Source organism: Stenella coeruleoalba (assembly GCF_951394435.1).
Source record: "Stenella coeruleoalba genome assembly, chromosome: 14".
Classification (NCBI taxonomy): domain Eukaryota; kingdom Metazoa; phylum Chordata; class Mammalia; order Artiodactyla; family Delphinidae; genus Stenella; species Stenella coeruleoalba.
The window spans coordinates 25,795,058-25,811,538 of NC_137160.1; the positions used below are offsets into that span (position 1 = coordinate 25,795,058).

The 16,481-nt window shown below is 36.5% G+C and overlaps 1 protein-coding gene across 6 annotated transcripts in view; it reads left to right on the forward strand.

The window, feature by feature from the left end:
- Positions 1-16,481, forward strand: part of SMAD2 (SMAD family member 2) — a 107,249-nt gene that overhangs the window by 12,375 nt on the left and 78,393 nt on the right. For 5 of the 6 annotated variants that reach the window (XM_079942157.1, XM_079942159.1, XM_079942156.1 and 2 more), the window contains one exon: positions 15,084-15,372. In XM_079942157.1, the coding sequence (XP_079798283.1) occupies positions 15,137-15,372 (236 nt within the window). In that variant the 5' untranslated portion in view covers positions 15,084-15,136. The remainder of the gene's footprint in view (positions 1-15,083; positions 15,373-16,481) is intronic. The other variant, XM_079942160.1, reaches the window with a different exon arrangement.

Below are 16,481 nucleotides of genomic sequence, written 5' to 3' on the forward strand. Positions count from 1 at the left end.
CACAGTTTTAAAGTAAAGGGAAAAGATGCAAAAAGATGTACTAGGCATAAACTCCATTTGGGCTGCTGTAACAGAATTCCATAGACCGGGTGCCTTATAAAAACAGAAATCTATTTCTCACAATTCTGGAGGCTGGGAATTCCAAGTTCAAGGTGCCAGCAGATTTGGTGTCTGGTGAGGGCTCGCTTCCTACTTCATAGACAGCTTTCTTTTTGCTGTAACCTCATATGGCAGAAGGGGGCAAGGGAATTCCCTGGGGTGTCTTTTATAAGGGCATTAATCCCATTCATGAGGGCTCCACTCTCATGACCTAATCACTTCCCAAAGGCCCCACCCCCAGATACGATCACATTGGAATTAGGTTTCAACATGTGAATTTGGGTGCAGGGCAGGGCAGGTGTGGTAGGGACAGTCTATAGCAGTCTATACGGTAACATTAGCAGAATTATAAGGGTAAGTCAACAAATGTGTAATAATCATTGTAGGAGATTTTAACATACCTCACAGTAATTTAAGAAGAGATAGGTAAAAAATAAGGTTTTACAGCACTGGAAATGTGCAGTTAGCAAGCATGCAACAATTACAAATATATTCTTTTCTGGTACACATGGAATTTTACAAAACTTGGTTATGTACTAGACCTCAGAGCAAATGTTGACAAATTCCTAAGAATTTGTACCTTAAAAATCATGTCCTTGGACCCTAGTGCAGTTAAGTTAGAAACATAACAGGAGGATAGCAACAACAGCTCCCAAATCCACAGTTGTATGCTGAAAAAAACATACTTCTAAATTTAAGAGCAACTCATAAAAATTAGAAAATGTTTAGGATGATGAAAATACTATCAAAACTGGGATACAGGGCTTCCCTGGTGGCGCAGTGGTTGAGAAGCCGCCTGCCGATGCAGGGGACACGGGTTCATGTCCTGGTCCGGGAGGATCCCACATGCCGCTGAGCCGCTAGGCCCATGAGCCATGGCCGCTGAGCTTGTGCGTCCGGAGCCTGTGCTCCGCAACGGGAGGGGCCACAACAGTGAGAGGCCCACGTACCGCAAAACAAAAAACAAAAAAACAAAGAAAACTGGGATACAACAAAAGTTCATTTGCCTATCTAGGAAACTTACAACCTTAAATGTGTATTAAAGAATTAAGAATGTTTACTTAGTAAAGAAAAATAAGTTAACTATACAATGTAATGAATTAGAAAAAGGAAGGAAATAAAGTTGAGAAATATTAATAGGGGAAAAATAGATATAACTGGAACAACTAAGCATAAGGTGCTAAGTTGAAAAGACTAAGTTTGATAGAGGAGGAAGAGAAGGCACAAATGTGTTAGAAATGAAAAAGGGATAGGACTGCGGCCAAATTGAGATTTCAAAACTAAGAACACTGAGCAGCTTTTTGCTTTCAGATTGGAAAACAGGTAGAATGGAAATTTCTGGCAAAATAAATTACCAAAATTGGCTTAAGAATAAGAAACTTGATTAGATTATAATGTTAAAATTTAAATTCATAGTTAGATATTACACCAAAATGAAATTAAATAAAAATCCTCAAACAAAAAACCCAAACCCCAAGTGAAAATTCCAGATGGGCAAGTTCTATTAAACTTAGGAAGAACCAGTAATTCCAGTGTTATACAAAATGTCATAGAAAAAATCATTTTGCTAGGCAACTGTAATCTTGATACCCTCCCAGCCATCGAGACAAGTGTAGTACCAGAAGGGAAACATGTAGGCTACATCTCACTAACGAACATGGCAATAACATTTTAGGTAAAAATGTTAGTATTTGCTCAAAACAAAAAAAAACACTGTGACTATTTAGGGTTTGTCTCAGGAATGTAAAAATGATTAAACATTAGAAAACCTGTAAATGAAATTCATTACATTAACACATCAAAAGAGAAAAACCGTATGATAATCTCAGTGGGTGAAGGAAAGCATATGATAAAATTTAGTACTTATTCTTGACAAAAATTCTTAGAAAATTAGGAATTAGGGAACTTGCCTAATTTGAGTAAATGGTGTTGGTTTAAAAAATAGAAGTGTACCTATGGCATGATTCCAACGATGTGAATTTCCAGAACAGGTAAAATTACTTTGCTAGAAATCATGGGTGTGAAGGGTAGATTGACTCAAAAGGGACCCAAGGAATCTTTTTGAGATGATGAAAATATTCTGTATCTTGACTGGGATGGTGGTTATATGGAGGTATATATTTACCAGGACTCACTGAATTATATGTTTAACATCTGTGCATTTTATTGTATGTAAGCTGTGCCTCAATAAAGTTGACTTTAAAAAGAATACAGTTGACTCTTGAACTGCATGGGTTTGAACTGTCTGTGCCAGTCCACTTCTATGTGGATTTTTTTCTCCAATAACTATGTACTACACTATTCATGGTTGGTTGAATCCTCACATGCAGAACTGTGATACAGAGGGCTAACTGTAAAGTTATATGCGAAGTTTTGACTGCATGGGGGGTCAGCACCTCTAACCTCCTCATTGTTCAAGGGTCAACTGTATATAAAAACCAGTGCATTACTATATGCCAGCAAAAAACAAAATCTAAATTTTAAAAAGCCACCCTTTAAAATGGCAACACAAACTACAAATACCTAGGAAAAAATAAAAACACATGGGACCTTAATGGAAAAAATTATATGACCCATATAATATTCAATTATAAGAAGATGTGTTTATGAATAGAAGCCAGTATCGTGTCAGTTTTCCTCCACTTATTTATAAATTGTATCATTCCAATTAAAATCGCAGGTGAAAGAGAATTCACTTTATCAGATTTCAAGACATATTGTATAGCTTTAATGGTTAAGACATGATGGTATTTGTCTCAGATACAGACTAATGGAAGGAAAGAAAAAAAGCCTAGAAACACAAATAGCATTTGTAATCACTAGGGAAAAGATTCAGTATATGGTGCTGGTGTACTTGATTATTTCTGTTGAGGGGAAGATACCTACCTCACATCATACACACAAAAAAATTACAAGTGTGAAAAGCAAAACTTTACACTTTGACTTTTAAAAGGTGACAGCATATGGAAGGATCTTTAAGAAGGTACAAATATATACATATGATTAAAATACTGATAAATTTGAGCACATTAAAGTGAGCTACTTAAGTATAAAAAAGGCCATCAAAAGTCCCTTGCTAGGTGAAGATACATGTGACATGTGTAATTAACAAAAGACTATTATCTAGAATATATAAATAGTTCCTGTGAATTAAGAAAAAGATGGTGAATGTGAACAAATGATTCAAAGGAATACGATCCTGAAAAGTCAGTAAACATGAAAATATTCTCAAACTTCTTAGTAGTTGGGGAAGTGCTAAACATCGACAGCGCTCTGTGTTGCACCCCATCCTTTTGACAAAAGTTTGAGGGACCAAATAATGTGTTAGTGATACTGGGTAAAATAGGAACTCATATTTCCTTGGTGGGAATGACAATTAGTGTAACCATGTTGATAGTATTTGGTAAAGTTGTATATGTGCATGTCCTACTATGCAGCATTTCAACTCCTTGGTATCTGTCCTAAGGCAGTGGTTTTCATATGTGTTTTTACAGACCTATGGTGGGAAATATGTTTTACATGAGACACAGACTGAATTAAAATTTTTGAAATAATTGAGTGCGCTCTGTTTTCTACTGTATTCTGTTTTTCTTTTTTTTTCTTTTCTGTTCTTTTAAAAAAGATACTTCTCAGGATCAATTAAGTTGATTTCATATTCATTAAGGGTTTACAACCCTCAATTTAGAGAAATGGCAGAGGATAACATATGGTAGAATGTCTCTTAAGAGTGTGTGTGTGTGTGTGTGTGTGTGAGGTTGCAGTGTGAAATTGTATTTCTCGCTGTGGAGCTTCTTTTTTGATCAAGAAGTTCAGAAGTTTCTGTCCTTAAAGAGCTCTCATATACGAATGAGAAGATATATGCCAGACTACTCATGGCAGCTTGTAAGAGTGGAAACCAAAAGGAGACTAGACAGTGAACTGTGATAGAGTCATATAATGGAGTGGTATATGACAGCTAAATGAATGCATTAGAGTTGAGGATTATATATGTATAATATATGCTATATTATAACTATCAGCATGGATAGTTATAATAACGAGTGAAAAAAGCGAAGTTACATGAGCAGTGTTTAAAAGTTTGACACAAATTTATAAAATGTGCAAAACTTTATTGTATGGATACCATATGTATCAAAACCCTTTAATGACCATGGGGGAAAGTCAAGATAGTGACTCTCCCTGAGAAACAAGAGGGAGGAGAGTGGGATCATAAAGGTGTTCATAGGGGACTTCAGCTATATCCATCTATCATGTCTTATTTCTTACATCTGATCAAATACTGCAAAATGCTGAGAGTTGACAGAGCTGGATGGGAGATCCAAGGGTGTTTCAATGTATTGATTTTTTTGTATGACTGAAATATTTTTTTCTTAATGTTCCAGCCACAATAAAACCCAAGATGGAGGAATAAGCAAATTTAATGAGATGTACAGAAAATTAGACAACTTATTGATGGGTATTAAGTCCAAAATAAATGGAAATATCTCATTTTCATAAATAGGAATACTCAATATCATAAATGAATCTAAATTCATCGCACTTCCAAAGTGCTATAGGGTTTTGGTGGAATTTGACAAGCTCAAATTAAAATAACTAATATAAATTTGAAAAATGAGGGAGCGCTCACCTTGTAGGTATCAAAACTTGCTTGAAAGTAGTAGTAGTAGTAGTAGTGTAGATACGAACAAGCATACCAATGAACAGAATATAAAGTCCACAATCAGACATGTATTTATAGGGATTTGGTATGTGACAGAAGTGGCATTTTGAATTAGTAAAGGAAAGATAAACTATTTAATAAATGGTGCTGATTAAATAAGCTGTCCTTACAGGAGATATTTAGATCGCCATCTCAACCCTTAAAAAGAAATTCCTGATAAGTTAGGCGCCTAAGTGTGAAAGGCAAATCTAAAGTATCTACAAGAATATCTAGAGGGAGCAATATCTTTATAAAATCAGGGTATTTCTTTGTGTCTCAGATTCCTCATTGGTAAATAATAGTACCCACCCCACTGGATTCTTATGAGAATTTAATGAGTTAATGCTTACCAGACTATTACACTAACGTGTCATTGAGTAAGCACTCAATAAATATTTCCTGCTGTATTTGGGTGCAGAAAGGGATTTCTTTAAAAAGAAGCAAAGTTGTGTCATAAAAGATTTTATATTAAAATATAAATTTGTATATACTAAAAGACAATGTAAGAAAATGAAAAAACATTCTAAGGATTTGGAGATTTTTTTGTAATACATATTCAGTGATAGGGTTTATATCAGAATAAAAACAGTACGCAAAGAACAGCAAGTTGAAGACTCTGCAAAGAAAATGAACCGTAGTTTAATAAGACATGTAGAGAATGCTATTTGCAAAACTATTTTACAGTTATTAATAATTTGAAGGTTTTATTTGCTAGTTCAGGATAATCAGACCTCTTACTTAACTGAAACTTTCCAGTGAGTAATCTTGGAATCCCAATTTTACTAAGGTATCACTTGATAAGCTTTCTTACTTAGCTGTAAAGATAGTCTTCCTATTCTGTTGAAACTTGCATTGTATAAGTATCAGTTATAGCTGGAATTAGGAACAGAGTTAGAATCTGAACTTATTTTTCAATTCTTGCAGATGTTGGGAAAACATTTCTAACTTTAGTAGAGAGCTTGCTGCCACACTATTGAAGGAAATCTGTATATTATGTAAATGACTCACATCTCGATAACTTGATCATAAATCTAATTTTCTTATTTTCTTACTCCATTTTGTCTTCAACTGGGAACATGGAGGAGTCGATACCTTGTAAAAAACCTAAACTCAGTCTGTTTACATTTCAAAACTATTGGCTAAATATGATACCTTAGCTATTTAAAATGCTCAGCTAATTAAAGTGTATTATCAGCATTACTGAAAAATATTATTTTATTGCATAATTGAAAAATTCTCCAGAGATAATTAGCCAGGAGTCAGCCAGCCATGATTACTAAAACGTGACAAGTTAAGGCTGGTAACTTTAAATGAACACATAGTTCCAAAGTGGTCATAACTGCTCTTCTAAGACATGGGACATTGAAATCATGTGGCAATACTAGGTCATGAGGTTATTCAGATGACCCAGAATAGGCGTAAACATTTCATGTTTTCATTTCCATGAAGAAAAAAAATTTTAACGATTTTACAGAAAGTTTTCAGGTCCCCAAGAATACATCTTAACTCACAAGAAACATTTCTAACAGAAATCTAACAGAGAACCTGTTTACTCAGATTCTTCCTAACACTGGGAATCCCTTTCATTTTTGCTGCATATATAAAAGTTTAATTTTTATTCATTTTCCTAGGCTGAATTCTCATGGATGGATTAATTAAACTAAAGTTATAGGCACTTTTAGATAGAGTCTTGTTATATTTGCTTGTTCTGTCAGTTTTTGGCAAGGAACAGGGATCCCTCGTGTAACGGAGGAAGAGTTTTGTTCTAAGGATAAAATCGGTGTGGGGCTGAAACAGTGCCTGCGGAGCCCTCAAAATCCAAGCCTTCTCCGCAGGACTAGCTCTGCCTTGCTTGGGCGTGCTCTCTTGCCCTGACTACCCTCTCTTCTGAGCCTCTGCTGTATTTTCTGCTGCACCCTGGTTATGTGATGAACACAGTTACTTACGTAAAGCCATGTATTAATCCTGACCCTGTAACCTTAGCTTTCAGATTTGCTTCTGTTTCTGTGTTCTGAATAGGGATTAGTGCATCATTCCACAGTGCTCAGTTACATTGGTTAGTGGCCATTATTCTTGAATCCTCCTTTTCCCTAAACTGTCCACATCCACTTGGCCAATAACATGTGAATTGTTTCTGAAATCACTGAAGTAATACTAACATTAGCACTAACTTGTCTTCAGTTTTTTAAACTGGGCTGCCTCACTCTCCCCTCTCTCCTACCACGTTGCTTCCTTGTACTCTGAGTTCTAGTAATACCTACATTTTTTGGGGTAACTCCTAAAACGTTTCCTGTCTCTTGAAAACCTGCTGAACTTTCTGCCTGGTATTCTCTCTCTCTCTCTTTCTCTATTCGCACTTCCGCTGTGTGTTGCTTTTGTGATACCTCTCCCTTCCAAAGGTTGAATTAATAAGCATGTTCTCTGTGCTTGGATAAGACTGTCACATGGTATTGAGGTTTATATAGCTGGCTCCACTAGAGCGTGCTTTGTGACACAGAGTAGGAATTCAGCAGAGGTCAAAGGTAGCCAAATACACCTTTTGCTGCCTGGTAGTTGCAAATGTCTACTTTGGTGGATTATTACATGTGTTTGATGTAGTTTTTTGTGTTTGCTTTATTTTTCCAAGTTGTAGTTTCATATACTATAGTATTTTTAAATTATAGTATTTACTATAGTGTACTATAATGTATGGCATTTTTATATATACTTATTTATGTGTGTTATTATAGCATCTCCCACTCTAGACAGCTTAATGGTGCTACCTGCTGTCAAGCTCTCGTTGCTGTTCTTTACTTATCTTACAGTTCCCTAACTGGGCAAACCTCACTTTCCCACCATTTCTGCTGTATTGCTAAAGAAAGTCACATAATCCTGCTTTTTGGCTCCTTTCAGATTTTTAGCATCTAAACCACAGTTGGGCTATCAGGGGTGCCAGGGCAGCATTGTTATGTGGAATTCCAGAGATGTCCCTATAAAAGGGTTACTATGGCCAAATAAATTTGTGAAATTTGGCATGCTATATTACCTCTTGTGGGAGACCCTTGGGACAGTCTTCCTGAATTGAGGTTGGGACCTGTTAATTGTTTTTCCCTTTTGAGGGGAATGAATATGATTATTAATTAGGTTGTGACCATTATTTTCTAGCAAACTGTACCAAGGCCTAAGTATCTTCAGTTTGGAAGACCATTTTTGAGAATGGTCTTTTGAGAATTCAAAGTCCTTTTTTGAGAATTATACTAACTTTTTTTTTTTTTTTTAAAGTAAAGGTATACCTCTGTTGCAGCAACCTTGCCACCGCTGCCCCAGATAAGTTTGTGATTGGATGTCATTTGGGCTCTCACTGTTTGTTCTCAAATAATAAAAAAAAAATCCCTCCCGCATCCACGGCCCTGTTCCCCAACATATACCTAGATGTGCTTGCAGAGGCTCCCCTCCAAGCTGTGGGCAGACACTTGTTGGCTTACTTAACATCCTTGGTCAATTGCCACGTCCTCCCTTCTGAAACTTACAGTATGCGTTGGCATATTGAAGGTCTGATAAGTTCTTAGATAAAGAAGTCCATTTAACTTTGCTTGTTTGAAACTTCTTAATGTATTTGTTTAGATGCTTTTTAATTTTTTTGAATTGTAATTTACATTGATAAATGCCCAAACTTTAAATTTTCAGTTCTGTGAGTTTTGATACTTGGGTACTCACATGTAATTACTTCTCAAAATAAGATAGAAAACAGTCTTATCACCCCAGAAAGGTATTTGTGCATCAGACCAAGCATTTCTCTGTGTGTCCCTCCCCTTTCCTGAGACAGTCATTTGACTTCTCTCACTGTATTAGTTTCCCCAGTTGTTGCAAGTCATAAGTGGAATCAGTATATATTTTGAGTGTCTTTTTCCTAGCATGATTTTTTTTAACATCTTTATTGGAGTATAATTGCTTTACAATGGTGTGTTAGTTTCTGCTGTATAACAAAGTGAGTCAGCCATACGTATACATATATCCCCGTATCTCCTCCCTCTTGCGTCTCCCTCCCTCCCACCCTCCCTATCCCACCCCGCTAGGTGGTCACAAAGCACCAACCAGCATGATACTTTTGAGATTCATCCATGTTGTGAAGTGTATCAGTAGCTCACTCATTTTTGTTCCTGAGCAGTATCCCATTGTATGAATATACCACAGTTGTTGGTTTTATTTTTTTCAGTTTTCTTGAGATTTGGGCTCTTTCCAGTTTGGGGCCATCATGAGTTATGGCTACTATGAACATTCTTGTATAAGTCTTTTTTTGTGAACTTAAGTTTTCATTTTTCTTGAATATGTCTAGGAGTGGAATTGTTGTGATATAGGGTAGATGTATGTTTAACTTTTTAGGAACTTGCCAGTTTTCCAAAGGCACTGTACCATTCATTTTACATCACATCAACAGGGTATGAGCATTTCCAGTTGCTCCATATGTCAGGCTGAATAATGGTCCCCAAAGACATCCAGGTCCTAGTCCCCAGAACCAGTGAATGTTATTTATATGGCAAAAGGGACTTTCCAGATGTGGTTAAGGATCTTGAGATGGGGAGATTATTGGGTAATATCTGGGTGAGCCCTAAATGTAATCACAAGTGTCCTTATAAGAGGGCAGATAGAGGGAGGTTTGACCTGAGATGGAGAAGGCAGTATGACAATGCAAGCAGAGATTGGAGTGATGTGCTTTGAAGGTGGAGGAATGGGGCATAAGCCAAGGAATACGGGAGACCACTAAAGGCTGAAAAAGGCAAGGAAGCAAATTCTCCCGTCAGACCCTCTGGAAGGAAACAGTCCTGAGTATACTTTGACTTTCTTGAATTCATTGAAACTCATTTTGGTAAATCTGTGGTGGTTTAAAGCACTGAGTTTGTGATAATTTGTTACAACAGGAATAGGAAACTAGTATATTCTACATCTTCACCAACATTTGACAGTGTCAGAATATTTTTAAACCATTCTAGATGGTGCGAAATGCATTGTGGTTTTAATTTGCATTTCCTGAAGATTGTTGATATTAAACACCTCCTAACGTGCTTATTGGCCATTCCTGTGTATCCTCTTTCATGCAATATCTGTAATTTGTCCTTTGCCTATTTTTTAAAAAATGGAGTGTACTTTTTTCTTTGACTTGCAGTTCTTTATATATTCTATATGGTAGCCCTTTATCTCAAATATTTATAGCAAATATTTTTTCTCTAGTCTGTGACTTACTCGTTCTTTAGTGGTGTCTTTTGGTAAGCAGGCATTTTAAGTTTTGATGAGGTTTGTGTTATTTATATTTCTTTTGTGGTTAGTGCTTTTTATGTCTTAAGGACATAAAAGTATTTTGTGTTTTCCTCTAAGAGTTAAGATTTTGCTTTCCTATTGAGGATGGTATAAGATAGTGCTTGAGGTTTACTATTTTCCATATTTTTGAAAAGCTGTTGAAAAAATGTTGAAAATAGATTGACTTGGCGCCTTGGTAGAAAATGAGTTGACTGTATATGTATGGGTCTATTTCTGGATGCTCTTCTATTTCACTATCTTTATTTTTCTTATGCCCACTCTATACTCTTGATTACTAAGGCTTTTTCAGTGAGTCTTGAAATAAGGTGGTATAAGTCCTCAAAAATCCTTTTTCTTTTTTCAAGCTTGGTTTTATTATTCTAGATCTCTTTTGTTCCATAGGAATTTTAGCATCAGCATATCAGTTTCTTTTTAAAAAATCCTGCTGGGATTTCAACAGGGATTGCATTTATATATCAAACTGGGAAGAATGGACATTTAAATAATATTGAGTCTTCCAGTCTATGAACATGGTCTCTCTTCATTTCAGTCTTCTTTCATTTACCTTAGCAATATTTTGCAGTTCTTAGTATAGAGGTCTTGAGTATCTTTCTTTAGATTGACCTATAGGTTTTTTTTGTTGTTGTTGCAGTTATAACTGGTATTTCTTTAAATTTCATTTTCCATTTGTTCTTTGCTTGTATGTAGAGATACACTTAATTTTGTATGTTGACCTTCTATCATGAAACCTTGCTAAATTCACTTCCTAATTTTACTAGTGTTTTTGTAGGTTCTGTGCAGTTTCCAATGAAGACAGTCATATCACCAGAGAATATACTTACTTCTTTCCAATCTTTATGCCTTTTATTTCTTTCTTGCCTTATTGTGCTGGCTGGAACATTCAGTGCATTATTGAATAGAAGTAGTGACAGTGGACATCCTTGTCGTATCCTCAGTTATAAGGGAAAGGGACTCAATGTTTCATCATTAGATATGTTGCTAGCTTTAGGTTTTTCATAGATGTCGTTTTCCAGAATGAAGAACTTCTTCCCCTTTTCTATTTCTAGTTCTCTGAGGGTTTTTAATCATGGATAGATATTAAATTAACATTGTCAAATGCCTTTTTTTTTTCCCCTGCATCAGTTAAGAGAATCATAAGGATTTTTCTCCTGTATACTGTAAATGAGGTGCTTGATTTTTTTTTTTTTTTAACTGTTAAACCAGTTTTGCTTCTTGGGATAAACCCCACTTGGTGATGATGATTACTTTTTCTATATATGTTACTGGGTGTGATTTGCTAATATTTTGTTAAGGATTTTTCCTTCTAGTAGTAGCAGACCTTTGCTTTTTGTATTAGTGCAGGATCTTGGGCCAAAGACAGTTTCTTGCTCCTGGCCCATTGTCATATCGATAGCTTTGCTTTCTATTCATTCCTTAGCATCAGGGTATGTTTGTCTGCCACTGGTGGTGGCAGTGTTTCCTGTCTTCCTCTAGGGGTAGACTGTGGTTATGTTACATGGTGAAAGGCTTGTTTGTATGTGGGAGGTGGGCAAATAGGCTCTGCTCCCCCCACCCTCTCAAATAGTACACAGCTTTTGCTTTACTCTTCCCTTTCAGGCAGGGAAACTTTCCTTGGGCCCTGGGTGTGGGAGGCTTTCCTGCATCTCCCCTCCTGGTTGAAGGCTTTTGCTTCATGTTAGGTGCCACTTAAAGGGGAGGAGCTCTCTCCCTTCTCTTGCCCCATGCCATTCTTTTTCAAGAGAACTCAGTTGAGAGCCTTTGAAAAGAGCTTGTGAATGAGTGCAGATTCCCCTTTCGTCTGGGTTTTCACTGCCATCCTAAGTGACACTCAGCCATTATATTTTTATCTTTAATATTCAGCAGATTGACTACTGTATGTTTCCTTTCCATCTGTGGGTTAATATCTGCCATCATTTTTGAAATGCTTTTGGCCATTATCTCTTCTTAAGCTTTTTCTGCCCCATTCTCTCTTTTCATCTCCTTCTGGGACCCCAGTTACACTCCACTTAAACCCCAATTGACATTTGGTCTTGGATGTTCTGGGATTTTTTTCCACACTTTTTTTTTTTCTCTTCATGTTTCAATCTGGGCATTTTAATTTGGCCTGTCTTCAAATTCACAGCTTATTTCTGTCTGTTTTTAAATCCATCTAAAGAAATCTTTAATTTCTGATACTGTATTTTTCATTTTTAATGTTTCCCTGTGATCTTTTTTTTAATAGCTTCAATGTCTGTGATTAAATTCTCCATTTCATTATTCATGTTGTCTATCTCTTCCATCAGTTTTCATCATAGTTATTTTAAAGTATGTCTGATAATCCCCAAATCTAGGCCCTCTCTGATCTGATTATATTAATACTTCATCTTTTGACTTTGGTTTGCTACTCTTCTCTGTCTTGTAATTTTTGATTGAATGCTGAATGTTTGTGTAAAATCAGTACAGGTTGAAGTATATATTATCTACTTCCCCGAAATGGCCCATCATTTCTTGTGGGGCTAAGTCAACAAGATGTGTGCATAGTCAGCTAGTTCTGGGCTTATTTGCAACTTTATTTTGATTAGTTCAAGTGTCTTGAGAGTGGGATTAAGACTTTACTTTCTGTAAGATTTGTTGTCTTAGTGTAATTTCAGTTATCTCTTTATGCTTTGTATCTGAGCCATCAGCTTTCTGAACCGTGGTGACTTCTCTGCTTTACAGCCTAGCTACTGGTTTCCTGGTCATTCTGGAGTTCTTTTTGCTCTCTAGTCTTACCCCAGGCTTTTGTGCCTAGTGAGATCTCTCGGTACGAGTAATACCTTCCAGTGCTTTCTCTCAGCAGTCCTTTCCTACCCCAGCCTTGGTAGTTCAATTTCCAGAGTATCTGCATGGAAGTTTCTGTCTCAGCTGTCTTGTCCCACCTCAGCCCTTGGCAGCTGAATGTCTGGAGTCTCTTGGATTGATTTCTCTCACATCTCACCACCACCCCTCCCCCTACCCCCTCCCCAGGGCATTTGAGGAAGATCCTAAGCTTCTTAGCGTATCTTTTAGCTTTCCTGCCCTGTCTTCCAACCTTTGCCATATTTTGGCCAACTCTTGGTGCAGACCTGTGGGATTGAGCGGTTGAGTGGTGCAGACTTGCTCTGTGGAATCCTTGGAATTCTAATGTCTTGTCAGCCTACATGTTACTGTTAAAATGTACTAAAATTTAGGCTGATTTCTCCTTACCTTCACTGTGGTGGGATTATTCCTCCTTAGCCGCTCTACCAGGAAAGAGACCATCTGTGGGCCCCTCTTCTATCAAGACTCAACACTTTCTGGAATTTAGTTTCACTTAGGTTTCTTTGCATCTTAAACTTTCTGATGGGTTCAGAAAAACCATGATTTTATAGCTTTTCTGTCTTGTTTTGATTGTTAGGGTGAAAGTGATGGTCTATTGTGACTCTGTATCTCCTGATTAGAAGTGGAACTCCTTCATGGAATACTTTCTGATATATAATCTGGCAAATACCTGATAAAGTTTGTTATTTCACTTCACCCTAGTTGATTTTACACCGTATTTCTCAGAGCTAGGTTTCAAAATGTTTTCCATTCTTCTCAAATCTGAACTCTCCAGTTCTGTCCTCAAGTGGTAAATTATCTTATCTCTTACTTTGAGATTAAAGCCATTGACATTAAATTTTAATTGGGCTGGTGGAAAGTGTGGGAAGAATTTGTAGTAGGTGCTTAGAAAACTAGGCAAATGAAAAACTAACATAATTAGCTCTGGGGAAAGGAAAGAGTTGTACAAAAAAGGAAACATGATTATACAGTAGTAGTTATACAGTAGTAGTTAACTACTAATCTCATCAGGTACAAAACTACCTGGGAGATAATTATTTTTAAGCTTGGAGGAAAGCAAGTGGTCGTGGTGTAAATCCTCATTTTCTGTAGAAAAATCGCTAGATATATCTAAACTTGCTATTTCAAGGGATACCATTACTGAGGTATAAATAGCAAGAATAAAAGTTAAAAGGTTCTCTTGGTGTGAGAAGAGGAGCTATATTTGACTTTACTCACTATGCATGTTGTTACTTAGATATAAATGAAAATATTTTTTAAAAGAGGCTTAATTAAAAATCTTCTCAAGGGGTGGTAAAAGTGAACCAAATCTTTTTATCACAGACTCTCTGTACCTTTATTTCTTTATTTTTATATTTTTTAACTCTTTGTTTTTTTCTTTGGCTGCTTTGGGTCTTCGTTGCTGCGCACGGGCTTTCTGTAGTGGTGGTGAGCGGGGGCTACTCTTCGTTGCGGTGTACGGGCTTCTCAGTACGGTGACTTCTCTTGTTGCGGAGCACGGGCTCTAGGTGCACAAGCTTCAGTAGTTGTGGCGCACGGGTTTAGTTGCTCCGCGGCATGTGGGATCTTCCCAGACCAGGGCTCGAACCCGTGTCCCCTGCATTTGCAGGCGGATTCTTAACCACTGCGCCACTGGGGAAGTCCCTATGTCTTTATTCTGCTTGTTTACTTCACACTTCATGCCTTTTCCCTTGTTATAACTTTACATTTTACTTTATGATACTTGGTTATGAAACTTTAAAACTTTGGGGATATTGAGCTTGTAAATTTTTAAAAATATTTTTGTTACGTGTTTTGAGAATAGATTGAAATTCTAAAAAGTGAGGAAAACTTTCTTTTGGTGAAGATATTTTATGGATACTAAGTTAAAAATAAAGTAGTATGGGTAGTGATAAACTTGTCCAGTGTTGATAAAGATAAAAGATTTTACTTGCAAAATTATTATATTTGTCCACTTATAACACTGTCTTGTTTTTAGAAGGATTTGTTTCCACAATTCATTTAAATTATTAAAGTCATTTTCAGGGGTGAAAAAGATAACTTCTGAATGTCTGTTGTGAAAGAAATAATTTGAATTTCTGTTGTATTCTGTAATTTGCTTTTGATACTATGTTGAAACTAGTAGTTGATTGTAAAGTTAGCTTCTAAATTATCCTTTCCATATCTTTTCTAGGTTAGATTAAGGAGAATATTTTCTTAGAGTGGATCGCTGCCTTTGGTAAGAACATGTCGTCCATCTTGCCATTCACTCCACCAGTTGTGAAGAGACTGCTGGGATGGAAGAAATCAGCGGGTGGATCTGGAGGAGCAGGTGGTGGAGAGCAGAATGGACAGGAAGAAAAGTGGTGTGAGAAAGCAGTTAAAAGTTTGGTGAAGAAGCTAAAGAAAACAGGACGATTAGATGAGCTTGAGAAAGCCATCACCACTCAAAATTGTAATACTAAATGTGTTACCATACCAAGGTAAGTGTTGTTAGATCAGAAATTTGATGGCCATACTGTTGAAAATTGCTTAAAGGAATCTGAAGGGAAGTTATTGAAATTTTGTTACTTTCAAGTGACCTGTCAATAGTGATTATTAAAATATGACAGCTATTTTTAACCTGTCGTATTAATTTTGTTTAACTCGTTAAGACTTGTTTATTTTACAAAGCATTTTCTTGAACAGTGAGAAGGTTTAATCAAGCAAAATAAAATACTTAGATTGTATTTTTATCTTCACTGTCTTCATTTACCTTCATTGCCTAAATGCTTCATTGTATGTTATCCTAATTTCTGTGATTGAATGACATTTGAATAAAGATTCAAAGATTTTTCTATCACCAGTGCAGTAGTGACTGACAGTTTTCGCCTCCCTTGGTCAAAACTTCAGTAAGGAGTGAACAGAGGCTGCTAACATTGTGATGAATTTTGTATTGTTTTTGCTTGAGTTGCAGCACTACTTCTAACAAAGAACAGTATGTGAGACAGCTTCCTAGGTGTCATAGGTGGTCAGAACCTGTCTTGAAGACCTACCTCTTGTATGAGAAGGACCTGTTACTTAAGAGGTTGAAGTTTCATTAGTGTAAATTTAATCATTTACAGATCAGTACCACTGTCAGAAATACTGTTTTTTAACATAAAGTAGCAAGTGGTTTTTAAGTGTTTTAATGTGTACTACTATAGTTGTGCATATTACAGGGTTTGCGGGAGTGTCAGTTTATAGCATTTTCTAAAAATGATTGTTTTCAGTGTCATACACATAGGCTAGCATATGGCACGTAAAACCATTCTACTTGACACGTTTCTAATGAGTTTTGGGAAATACACTCTGGATGCTTGTTGATAATAGATCCTAATAACACCAGCCTGTCTGCTTGCAAATACTAGGAGTAGAATGTTTCCTCCCTTGTTTGGTAGGTTAATTATCCATTTCTTTTACCTCACTTGTTTCATGTATTTCTTAAATAAGAGTCACTTTTCCTGGTATATTCTTTCGTTTTAGAAATGTTTATGAATGCCTGCTGTGTACAAGGCACTGGTTTTAGGCACATGGGATAGATACAGTATGAACAAAACTCAAAGTTCCTGCC